The sequence below is a fragment of the Stegostoma tigrinum genome, chromosome 1 (genome assembly GCF_030684315.1).
Source record: "Stegostoma tigrinum isolate sSteTig4 chromosome 1, sSteTig4.hap1, whole genome shotgun sequence".
Lineage (NCBI taxonomy): Eukaryota > Metazoa > Chordata > Chondrichthyes > Orectolobiformes > Stegostomatidae > Stegostoma > Stegostoma tigrinum.
Genome location: NC_081354.1, coordinates 129,037,812 through 129,050,998, shown reverse-complemented (window position 1 = coordinate 129,050,998; position 13,187 = coordinate 129,037,812). Strand labels below are relative to the sequence as shown.

At 39.6% G+C, this 13,187-nt stretch overlaps 1 protein-coding gene across 4 annotated transcripts; it reads left to right on the top strand.

Annotated features, from left to right (window-relative positions):
• Nucleotides 1-1,671: 1,671 nt before the first annotated feature.
• Nucleotides 1,672-12,410, top strand: isl1a (ISL LIM homeobox 1a). 4 transcript variants are annotated; one of them, XM_048555685.2, is made up of 6 exons: nucleotides 1,672-1,989; nucleotides 2,823-3,012; nucleotides 4,277-4,533; nucleotides 6,773-7,056; nucleotides 7,929-8,096; nucleotides 11,219-12,410. In XM_048555685.2, the coding sequence occupies exons 1-6, from the start codon at nucleotides 1,962-1,964 to the stop codon at nucleotides 11,333-11,335; spliced, it is 1,044 nt and encodes a 347-aa protein (XP_048411642.1). In that variant the 5' UTR covers nucleotides 1,672-1,961; the 3' UTR covers nucleotides 11,336-12,410. The 4 variants fall into 4 exon arrangements, with proteins under 4 accessions (XP_048411642.1, XP_048411580.1, XP_048411501.1 ...); XM_048555623.1 differs by having other exon boundaries at nucleotides 6,770-7,056; XM_048555544.2 differs by lacking the exon at nucleotides 11,219-12,410 and having other exon boundaries at nucleotides 7,929-9,023.
• Nucleotides 12,411-13,187: the final 777 nt, after the last annotated feature.

Below are 13,187 nucleotides of genomic sequence, written 5' to 3'. Positions count from 1 at the left end.
GCAGATCTCGCCCAGGATACAGCATTTTAAAGAAAGCGTTGAAAATGTTAAATAAAAACGCAGGTTATGTTCTGAAGACAGAGGAGCGTTCAGCTGTAGAACACTACATTTCAGCCTTTGCATGCATTTTGCATAGCTAAATCGCGGATATCGGTAAATTACTTATTCATATATTCAGACTCAATAGTACTCTTGGTATCCCTTCAATCAAATGTGCTGTTATCGAGGTGCTTTATGCGTATCCCAGGAGTGAGTTTAAAAGCTAAAATACCTACACCTTTATTTTGGAAGCAGCATTTCTCTTGCAAAGTACTGTCCCATTATTTTATTGCTTTATATTAAACCTTATTTTCGCCTTTTAACGGATACTATAAAGAGGATGGTGAAGAAAAAAAATGCAGTTTGATACCCGTTTTCTTACCTTTATGCTTTTGCAATTTTCTTGCACGTGGCACTTAACACAGATGGGAAAGTCTAGGGTGTGCAAATTCGAGAAAGAATTGATCCGGTCTGATGCTGCACATCCCATTCTTGTCCCGATATACTCTGCACAACCTTCCTTCTCCAGGGGAAACAAAAAAAAACTAGGACAATGGATTAGCTACTCTGAGTGTCTCACTATAAACTTGTGGAAAACCCTCATATAACAAGATGCACATGTTGCCACTTGTATTTATTTATTCAACGAAGATATAGTCGTAAAACAGCCAATTGAAACAGCATGTTATTGTTTCAGTTTGTACCCGGTCTGCTTTGGCAAGGCTAACTCAGAGTCCCTCCGCCGCACACTGACCTTGCCCTGTATTTCACCAATTACCTCAAATGAACTGTTTACAACGTGGGGGAAGGGGATGGGGGCGGCGGTTTGGAGGGGTCGGCGAATCCTATGCTTCCTGTGTTCGAGGTCTTATTTCCAGTCCTGTAAACACGCTTCTGTCAAGCGTGAGCCAAAATAACCACACAAAATTCCCATATCTCATAGATAGCTTATACTGGAAAACTATATTGTAACTGTATTGTGAACTGATCTTCCTCCTGAGTTTGCATTCCATTTCCATTCCTCCCATGACTGTGGGATGTAGGGGGCAAGAGTTTCATCATGTTACTGAAACGAGTGGAAAATAACAAGGAGATCGCGTCTATGAGTTGTACAGAGACACAGAAACCAGCGCACTCCCCCCTCTCCCCCAACGCAAGTTGCAATTTACAGGTGCTGTGCTGTACACACGGAGTGGGGTGGGGGCGGAACCTGCACAGAACGGGGACTTGCATAGAGTGGCGGTGTGCTGAGGTTGGAGGGGCGGCGGTGAGTAAGAGGCAGAAAGGATACAGCAGAGTTCACAGCGAAAGTAAATGGAGACACACAGAGAGAAACATAAATAAAAGCGCTGGGAGTGGAAGGGAGGAAAGTTGAGGCAGAGAAGGAGAAAACTGGAGGGCCCAAGGGTTATGCCATAGCTGCTGGTCCGGCTACTGGAGCCTGGCGAGTCGACACTCAGAGGCTGAGGCACAGACAATACAAACAGCTGGTGCTGCCCAGGGTCGAGGTGGCGACCAATCAGCGGGGAGTGAGACTCGTAGGGGGGCGTGTGAAGACGGCGTGCGTCTTACGTCAGTCGCGCTGGACGTCAAACCAATGGCGTGGGGCTGGAGGAAGCGCAGCCAGTGTGGCTGAGAGATAAGGAGCAGTGAGCATGAGCGGCTGGACTGCGCGCACTGCCTCTCTGCACAAGCCCATCCCCAGTGGCTGGCTATAACGAGCCGCAACGCCCGCAACTCCTCTTAGCCAGCCCTACACTGTGGATATAACCAAGGGCTCCTCTGGAACTCCCCAACCATCCCACCCCCACCCACCCACTGCCATCCACAAATTCCACCCACCCACCCCCACAACAACCTTAAAAAAAGCAACTCAAAGGGCAAAATAACCAACATCAAAAAGTTTTGCACAATAGCAAGAAATGGGAGACATGGGAGATCCACCCAAAAGTAAGTTTTCTTCATTGCTGTTGCCTTTCGAGGGTCGGATAGAAGTACCGCCAGTTGGCTAGTTCCGCAAGTCAACTCCTATCGCTATGCTGTTGCCTCCGACTTTATTTCGTTGCTCTTGACTGTTCTTGCAGTGGAGTTTATTTCGTGTGTTGCACAGGACTGGTCTCTTGGTTCAGCTAAACGATGAAAAGTCTTGCATTATTGTTAACTATATGTCCATTCCTGGCGAGACGTGTGAACAAAATCGCTCTATAGCAGAAGTAAAATCTTGCGAAACAGTTTTTGAGCATGTGGATTGCTTCTTTCAGAGCCCTGTCAGATGTATCACTGATGCCCAGGAACTGATTGCCCAGGATCTCAGCTGCAATTTGATGTTTCGAAATATTTGCATTTTGTTTGCAAAATTTTGGTTTTGATAGTATAAATGCATAGACTTATACAGGAACGTTTCTTTTTTAAGTTTCACATAATTAGCTTTTTTTAAAAGTTGCGCGTGCTTTTAAAACTTGTCGAAAAAATGAATTCAGAAACCTGCCACGGTTAGCGTTTTTTTGCTGAAAATACTAAGACGAAAATGAAACCGCAATTCCTGATTGAGAGTAAGTCGATTTGGTAATGCAATGTGCGTTTATCTATATTACAGATATTGTAATCTTTACTTCCAGCGTGATCTAACACAGCTTGGAACATATCTTCGGATCTATCCAGTAAATGTAACAGCTTAGTACTGTTACTTAGTACAACAGCTTTGTAGTCAAATATGTGTCCTGTGGAAGAGGCCACGTCTTTGGAAGTTTTTTTACGACGCTATTTTTCATATCAATTTACAGAAAAACGCCTTATTTCACTGTGTGTCGGTTGTGGGAATCAGATTCATGACCAGTATATCCTTCGAGTTTCTCCGGATCTGGAATGGCATGCAGCTTGTCTTAAATGTGCAGAGTGTAATCAGTATTTGGACGAAACGTGTACCTGCTTCGTTAGGGATGGAAAAACGTACTGCAAGAGAGACTATATTCGGTGAGTAAATTTTGGACATTCTTGTTAAAATATCGTACATCATTTCATTAAACTGCGCTGCGCTGACTCTAAATGACGCCGACTCCCCACCCCCCACCCCCAACCCCCAATTTCCAATATTAACCCTTCAGTGGCTTTCTTCCTACCTGTTTGGCCTTATCTTATCTCAACTGGCGGTCGACGAGATCAAATTGCCCATTATTTGGCAGCGAACAATTCACGTATTTAGATAATTGTGACTGCTTCCTTTAGTAGGCACTGAATCTGTGTACTCAGAATATATGAATCTTCCCAAGTCTACTATCCACAAATCTGATCTTTAAAAGAAAGCGTTTATCACCGAAACCGTTGTTTAAATGTTTACGAGGGACAGCAATTCGTTTAAAACCGTCACTGTTATCAGTATAAGTTTGTGTATTTCCCATTATTCGTAATTATGCATAAAAATGTGAAATTGGTGTTGAAAGTGTAAATCAGCTCCAATGGGCTCTGTCATATGGAGAATTATTGTAGCACAATTGAATATTTTACAACATAGGTCTTTTTGAATACTGTGAGAACTTTCAGTGCCATATACCACGTTCAAGATCTTATGTTGATTTTAAAACGCTTTATGTAATTTTCTACTGAACGGAGAGGATCAAGTTTAACATGAAGACTGCTGCAGGACGTTGAAAAACAAATTGAAATACATTGTCACTGATTAGAACACTGACTCTTAAAATCACGACTTTTGACAATAAATGTTCTTAAATAACATTTTTAGTTTGGATTAAAGAACATTTTTAGTTTGGACTCTTTTTCACAAAAACGAGAGCCTGCTTTTATGAAATAAACCTGCAATGTGTATAAGGATTGAACATCACTTTAGATTATGATGAATGTACTCTGTTCGAAAATCTGTCAACAAACTTCACGTTGGACAGTGAAGAAACACGTTGCATGTTTGACTATCATGAAGAGCTCGGCTCAATTGCATTAAAAAATAGTTTTAACGTTATGTAGAATCGCAACACGGTTTTGTGAACGACTATTAAACTGTTCGGAAATATAATTTGTCTTCCGATCAATATGAAGAATAATTTAGTTTAAATTACATTTTCTGTATTATGATAACTTACAGAATCAATTCACAAGTCATATGGTCTTGGCTTTTTGCGTCTAGGATCACTTTAGTTCTTTGTATGAAAAGCCTGTGACACACACCGGGTATCACTTTTGATCCTTTAGTAAATGTCTCTTTTTTTTCTCCTATGAATTGCAGATTGTACGGAACTAAATGTGCAAAGTGTAATATAGGATTCAGTAAGAATGACTTTGTGATGAGAGCTCGTAGTAAGGTGTATCACATCGACTGTTTCCGCTGTGTGGCGTGCAGTCGCCAACTCATCCCCGGTGATGAGTTCGCATTGCGGGAAGACGGACTGTTCTGCCGGGCTGATCACGATGTTGTAGAGCGAGCCTCGGTCGGCCCAGATCCCCTCAGTCCTATGCACGGCAATAGACCCCTACAGATGGCGGGTATGTACGCTTTCAAAACTTGGTTTTATCTGAGAGTCCATCCATACATCGTGTGAAGCAAATAACTATTTTATGCTGTCTCCAGTTGCAATGCAACATTTTGAACATTGTTGTAAACGTGAAAACGATGTACAGCCGCAACCAGTTTCACATTGTAAAGTTTAAATTTCTGAATGTTTTACTAAGACGTTTCATTGGAGAACTGGAATGCATGGTTTGAATCTTGACAATGGAGCTCTGCACAGGCGGGTTCCAAGTGCGTGCTTTCCTTGTGCCGTGCATTTTGTACTTGATTGTATATGTTAAATTTAAAGGTAATCAGGATAAATTACAAACAAATGCAGGGATTATGAATCAGAGCACACTGTTCTTCTGTGTTAAATGACTGGGCTAGTTTATAAAAGTTTTGGAGGAGAATAGTCTCCGATTACCTTGTGATTCAAGTTGAACTGTTTAATTATTTGAGATTCAATTTTTGAAGAAGCCTGGTTTCACTTAGAAATGTTCGCATTGCTATTGAAGCGAGTTAATCTGAAACCATCTTTATACAAACTAGTTTTGTAAAGACTTCTGTGAATATGAGTTGGACAGGTCAACATGAGGGCAGCTAAAATATCATGACTGAAGTATTTCGCAGTGACAGCATGTTATGTTTGTGTAGAATATACTTGTTTTATCAGTGCAACTTGCTATCTTTGCTTATGTAACTGACAATATTAATCATGGATTTTGAGGTACATTTGAAGAGGTCTGAGAATTATTTCTACAATCCCAATATTTTTAAGAAGTCTTGGGAATTTCATACATCAGATGAGAGCCCTCGCAGATTATTTGGTGTAGTCTTTTAAAATCAGCATGGGCTTTGGAATGTGCTTTTAAAGAAAAATCTACGCCCCCTAAAAATAATTGAAACATAGTCTTTTTTTTTACAATACATTACATTCCGAAAGAGAATCGATTTGAAACCTGCGTAATGACACGTTTTGAAGTTATTTCAAATAGCGTCTGTCGCCTTTAATACTTTATTCCAGTGTAAATATTAGATCTTAATGTTGCACAGCGATAGTGCTGGATTTCTTATTGTTCCTTACAGGAGGATATATTTTAGATATGACCGGAATTGCAAGTGTAAACGTTATGCAGATGTAACGTTGATCAAATAACGTGTTTGGCATTAAATATCAAATTACGTCCATTGATAATGCTGGGTTGTATTTTTCACAACATGAGATTATTTTGTTTTACAAAGTTTAATAACTTATTTAACGGGACAACGTGCTCACCCTTTTTATACAATGTTATCTTTTCATGCCAGAAGCTCACCAAATGCCTTGTAGTACATTTATTTTCATTGAAAAGTTTTTTTTTGGTTTATGACTGACTAATGACCACTAAACACTTTACTGCTGCAATACAATTTTTTTCTTTGATGAGTTCCATCGAGATCTCTTTCATAGAAACAATATTTCAGGGGAACACGATTGTGGGCGGATTTTAGAAAATCTAATTTTACTTGGTGCACGGTTCACTGAACCTTTCATAAACACATCAAACACTGTAATTCTCTGATCACACCCTTGAAACTTTGCGGGAGCCCCGTTTATCACATCACATATCTGACTGCAGAGAGAGTGGAGCCTGACTCTGTACATTGAAAACAAAACTGCTGCAATATAAACTTGTACAACAGCGGCGATTATAACGCGTGACGAGTCACTAACTGCTTGTCTTCCCGTACAAGACCGCTTATTTATATCAGCAATGGACTTCTTTCAGAAATGTATTGGTATGGAGTTGACTGTAATTAGTGTTGTGATAACTAGAGAATGCTTTTATTTTGTTGCAGTCGAACCTGAAACCTCGTCCCATAAACATTGTTTTTGATTTATTTAAATGTAATTGATACCAACAGATAATTGGAATATACATACCGTGTTTAAGAGATATTGATGATTGATTTGTTTTGGCTTTTCGAGTTATACCGTACAGTTCGAAGCTAACTAATAACTTTATTTTATTGTGACCTTTTAACCTTATGCTTCATTCTAAACTAGGTTCTCAGACAAACTCCAAAAACGTTAATTTTCTGCTCGCTGTTTTTTTTGTGCGTGTTGCAAGTCGGTCCAAGAAGTGGTATTAATATGACTCCTGCCATTGCCAGAGCAAAGTATGAGACTATGTAGTATTGCCCATATTGCTGGTCATCAAATTTAGGATGTATTGCCTGTTTTTACAGCAGAGCCCATTTCTGCCCGACAACCCGCTTTGAGGCCGCACGTTCACAAGCAACCCGAAAAGACGACCCGGGTGCGCACAGTTCTGAATGAGAAGCAGCTCCATACATTACGGACTTGTTATGCAGCCAACCCCAGGCCCGATGCACTCATGAAAGAGCAGCTCGTAGAAATGACAGGCTTGAGCCCCCGTGTCATTAGAGTCTGGTTTCAAAACAAGCGTTGTAAGGACAAAAAGAAGAGCATCCTCATGAAACAACTGCAACAGCAACAACCCAACGACAAAACAGTAAGTGATTTGTCATCCCAAACTTTCATGGCAACGTTGACATGAGACGAGATTATTTCCATGCAAATTGGGACACAAAGAGTTGACAGTTATATCCCATCACGTTGCAAACACCGGTGTTTTTTTCATGATAGTTGGAATTCTAGTCACAGAAGTGTTGCCGTATCTATATCTAATTTAAAATCTAATTAAATTGTCTCCTTCAAATTTAGGTTTCACAGGTCTTTCTTGTTCAGTCCGAATGTCTTCATAATTTTATACAAGTTTTTTCAAATGACGCAATTGCTTATACTGACAAACAAGCACTTTTCTTCCCTTTCCCCAGATTGCAATTATTGGATTGGTTAATTAATATACAAATATCAGAAGTTTCTCTTTGATTTTGGATTGCCTTAGATTCAGAACATCTGACTTTACCTTTTATATCTCTTGTCTTAACAAGAACATGTTTTGCAATAAATAAATACCTTATTTTTTCAACCTTGGAAGTGGCCTTTATATAGATAAACTACCAAAGTTTGGGCTATGCCATGATAACATTGGTTACAATGCCTTTTCAATGTAATTTGCATTTTCCACTCCTATTTTATGCATGGTACTACAACATGCTGTTTTGACGTTGAAGTGTATGTAATTATTTCAATAACATACCACTGTATGTATTGGGAAAACCAAGATTGTACACTGCATTTTTGCCATGTCACAGAAGTGGCTTATGTGATTTTTATCAGTGTCATCATGACATAAGATGTCTAAAACAGATGGCTGTTGAGTCACATGTTTTGTTCAAATAATAAGAAAGGAAGGTAGATGATAAATATGTGTTTTTATGTATAAAATCAGTAATGAGTACTGTTATTTTGTTTCTGGAGAATATCCAGGGGATGACAGGGACCCCAATGGTGGCTGCCAGTCCTGAAAGACATGACAGCAGTTTGCAAGCCAATCCAGTGGAGGTGCAGAGTTACCAGCCTCCTTGGAAAGTTTTGAGTGACTTCGCTTTGCAGAGTGATATAGAACAGCCTGCATTTCAGCAACTGGTGAGTGCCAGCAACATGCAGAACACCATCACCACTACCACAATACAGCCTGCACCAGAAATCACTTCAATCAGGGGACGTGCTACACACCAATCCATATATAGACAATTCATGGATATAAAAATTGCAGAATCCCTCTTTTGTCAGCCTTAGTATTTTCATTTCGTTGACCATCAAGAATGCAGGAGGTTAAAAACAATCTGTAATGTTTACTCAAGCTTTCTTCCATATTCAAGTATAGTTTGTGTTTAATATTTTACACTGATGATGGCTTTTTGTCTGAAACATTCATTTCTATTTTATTCCAAGTATTGTCAAACAAGCATTTTAAATAATATACTTTAAATTCAAAACACCACTGATTATTTAATTTTAAGAGGTAGATAGAAAGGGAGCCTACAGTATTGAAGGCGGGACACATATGTATCATGAGATAAACAGATTTGAATTTCAAACACAGCCATTTAAATGAGACAAAATGGATGTTGTTGCTGTATTCTCCTCAGCTTTAGGTTTAGTGTTATCAAAATTGGTTGATTGACAGTAAGGAAACCTTTCTCACTAATTTTCTAAGTAACTCCACTGGAGTCGTACCTGAGGACTGGAGAGAGGCAAATGTAATTCCTCTCTTCAAGAAAGGAAATAGGGAAATCCCCGGCAATTATAGACCGGTAAGTCTCACGTCTGTCGTCTGCAAGGTGTTAGAAAGGATTCTGAGGGATAAGATTTATGACCATCTGGAAGAGCATGGCTTGATCAAATACAGTCAACACGGCTTTGTGAGGGGTAGGTCATGCCTTACAAACCTTATCGAGTTTTTTGAGGATGTGATTAGTAAGGTTGATGAGGGTCAAGCTGTGGATGTGGTGTATATGGACTTCAGTAAGGCATTTGATAAGGTTCCCCATGGAAGGCTCATTCAGAAGGTCAGGAGGAATGGGATACAGGGGAACTTAGCTGCTTGGATACAGAATTGGCTGGCCAACAGAAGACAGCGAGTGGTAGTAGAAGGAAAATATTCTGCCTGGAAGTCAGTGGTGAGTGGGGTTCCACAGGGCTCTGTCCTTGGGCCTCTACTGTTTGTAATTTTTATTAATGACTTGGACGAGGGAATTGAAGGATGGGTCAGCAAGTTTGCAGACGACACAAAGGTCGGAGGTGTCGTTGACAGTGTAGAGGGCTGTTGTAGGCTGCAGCGGGACATTGACAGGATGCAGAGATGGGCTGAGAGGTGGCAGATGGAGTTCAACCTGGATAAATGCGAGGTGATGCATTTTGGAAGGTCGAATTTGAAAACTGAGTACAGGATTAAGGATAGGATTCTTGGCAGCGTGGAGGAACAGAGGGATCTTGGTGTGCAGATACATAGATCCCTTAAAATGGCCACCCAAGTGGACAGGGTTGTTAAGAAAGCATATGGTGTTTTGGCTTTCATTAACAGGGGGATTGAGTTTAAGAGTCGTGAGATCTTGTTGCAGCTCTATAAAACTTTGGTTAGACCGCACTTGGAATACTGCGTCCAGTTCTGGGCGCCCTATTATAGGAAAGATGTGGATGCTTTGGAGAGGGTTCAGAGGAGGTTTACCAGGATGCTGCCTGGACTGGAGGGCTTATCTTATGAAGAGAGGTTGACTGAGCTCGGTCTCTTTTCATTGGAGAAAAGGAGGAGGAGAGGGGACCTAATTGAGGTATACAAGATAATGAGAGGCATAGATAGAGTCGATAGCCAGAGACTATTTCCCAGGGCAGAAATGGCTAGCACGAGGGGTCATAGTTTTAAGCTGGTTGGTGGAAAGTATAGAGGGGATGTCAGAGGCAGGTTCTTTACGCAGAGAGTTGTGAGAGCATGGAATGCGTTGCCAGCAGCAGTTGTGGAAGCAAGGTCATTGGGGTCATTTAAGAGACTGTTGGACATGCATATGGTCACAGAAATTTGAGGGTGCATCCATGAGGATCAATGGTCGGCACAACATTGTGGGCTGAAGGGCCTGTTCTGTGCTGTACTGTTCTATGTTCTATGTTCTATGTTCTAAAAATTAACTGTGAAGAATGGAGCTGAAGGTTCTTTATTTCACCTAACTGTTTTGTAAAGGTAAATATAAAGAGTCCAGCTTTATATGATCACAGTGATAGAGCAATGTTGTCACTGAATAATTAGCCCACGATTTTATCCTTTTGAATGTGATACACTGACTGCTTTATATATTGTAAAGTATTGCTACCCATGGTTGCTATACTGAATGGGAGTATAGCTTAAATTGTGCTTCCCTTTGACAGTAAACAAACAATGCATTTGGGTTACAAAAGTTAAAATATTGGTATAAGGTGTCTTCAAAATGCATGTCATGTACAATACAATTAATAAGTTTTGTAAACCTATTCAGCTTAACTCTTTGAGGCCAGTGTTGACTCCTTTGCAGTTATCCCAAAACAAATTATAATATTTTTTCCTGCCTTTCTTGTTTGCAGTACACTGTCATTTCTTGTCATTTATTTAGTTAATGACAGGAAATGTTATCTTTCTTCAATGTGCAAAATAAGTGCAGTACCAAAGGGCCAAATAGATTTGTGATAATGGGAACTGCAGATGCTGGAAAATCCAAGATAACAAAGTGTGGAGCTGGATGAACACTCTGATGAAGGGTCTAGGCCCGAAATGTCAGATTTTCTGCTCCTAAGATGCTGCTTGGCCTGCTGTGTTCATCCAGCTCCACACTTTGTTATCTTAAATAGATTTGTAATGTTTTATCACAGACAAAACATTTCCACAAAGTATATCAATTCATTGTGTGCTTTTGGGAAAAAATATGTAAATTTTACACCATTAAATGTTGCACTGAGAAATGTAACTAGCCCTCTTGTGCTTTATGAGGAGATCTTGATTTTGCTATTGTTTTCAACGTAGATACACAGCACTTTAAAGGTAACTTGGCAAAAAGCCCAACTGTTTATTGTAACTTGTTTGTCATTGATAAAAAAATTATTGCAAATCATTGTAAATCTATAGTTAAAATTGTTAAAAATATATTTTTAATGAATGTTATTTTCTGATATGTGTGACTTTGGATTATGTCAACATTTTAAAGAGGCCAGAGATCATTGATTTACTATGATTTTTACAGGTTAATTTTTCAGAGGGAGGGCCAGGTTCTAACTCCACTGGAAGTGAAGTAGCGTCCATGTCCTCCCAACTCCCTGACACACCAAACAGCATGGTAGCAAGTCCTATAGAAGCATGAGGATCCTGGACTCTCAGTGCAGCCCTACAGAGAGCCATGAGGAACCCTGGACCCTCAAAACTCTCTGGCCCACACTTTTTTAAAAAAAAAGTTCATGCAACCTGGTCCATGTCTGATCAGAAAGCAGCCATCATCCGTTTGCACGATGTCTCTGTGTTCAAACAACCAATGTTGTACCCTGGCAACACTGTGACGACAATCAGACACTAAAGTGGGATCTGGCTACAAGTGCAAATAGAAGAGACACTCCAGACATCCAGGACTTCATGCAAAAACATTTTTGAAGCTGTAGAAAAGGATGTACATTCAATATCCTGAGAGATGTGATTTGAATGTGTTGCACACATAAACAGAGGAGATGATCCAGTGGAGACATTATAATCCCAACATCTTCAGTGGTGCTGCCTAGAAAGGACATCAGTGGGTCAGCTTTGCCAAAACAAAAACCCAGAAGAGTCCCATACATCTGCAGAAGGTGGACTGGAAAGACAATCGTGACATGCAGAATGTACCACAGCCTAAGTAGTTCAGTGACTGACCTAAAGGATCAGTTCTGAAAGGTATAGTTGCATTTTTGCAATGCTTTTAGTTGACCTATATCTAAGGACTGTTGGATCCTAGATCGTTAGCATGTAGTTGATTCATGAGATTACAGTCCCTGCAATGAAAGTATGAAGGCAACTACTGATATTTCATTTTTTTATTTTTTATTAAGAAGCTCAAGCATTGCAACAAGGTATACCTCTTTTTTGCCACAGCTTCGTGGGATTTGTGTGTGAATTCGTGTCCGTCCAGAATTGTCCCAAAGATGTGTATACTTCTAGGTTAAAACAGTTACCAACAACAGTTTTAGCTCTGGAAAGCAACATTTTGTTTGTTCTTGTACTGCAAAATTATAAATAATTTATTATTTATTGTCAACAGACTTGCCACTTTTCATGTCTTTTTGACATTTTATGTTTGCTGAAGTAAAACATGTACTGTGGTCTTTGGAAAACATGTCTAATTTTATGTGTCCTGTCTTTTCTTGAAGATTATGTAAAATAAAAAAAATGCCATATGTAGAAATATATCTTCAAGATTATTTCACTAATAAAAATTTTGAGATAACAGAAAGATGACATGAGCCTTTTGCAGATTTAGCCATTACATTTTGATAAATTAGCTTAGGGCAATTGACTGTTTGTTTTAAAACATTTTAAAAATGGCTTCATAGTCAAATACACGTACCTAAATACTTTTATACCTGACTGATTTTAAATTGGGGAATTTTAATCACCATTCCTTTAAAGACTCACAGCAAAAAAATCTACTTTTTTGTGGCTTTGTCTTGCTAGTATAGCCTTGAAACACGTTTAATTTAAGTTAATGAAAAAGTAAACAATAATTGATAACCAGCACTGTTTAACTTTTTCGTTTTAAATTATTATTGAAAAATATTTCTCACACTTTTCGCTTTCTTTTGCAATTCATCGTTCTGCTGGTATATTACCAGTCGCTGAGTGAACTGGAATTCAGCCTGTTTGCTTCAGCTCAAATGTCTGCTGACCAGTGCTGGTAAGTTTATGACTGTGTGTAAACTTGGCACCGCAAGTTTTGGGAAGTGCCGATATTAGCTGATAAAGGCAGTAGGCGGCTATAACAAGAGGAGTCCCGTGATTCCATACACGGAATCTATCCATGATATGTCTAACAAAAGGAAATTTGGCATTTAGTGCTGCTCATGTATTATCTTTCTCTCTGTGTGTGTGTGTGTGTGTGTGTGTGTGTGTGTGTGTGTGTGTACCCGGAAACGTTTCATAACCAAACAAGCAGGATAGGAATAACCTCGGCCGGTATCGGCTACAGACCT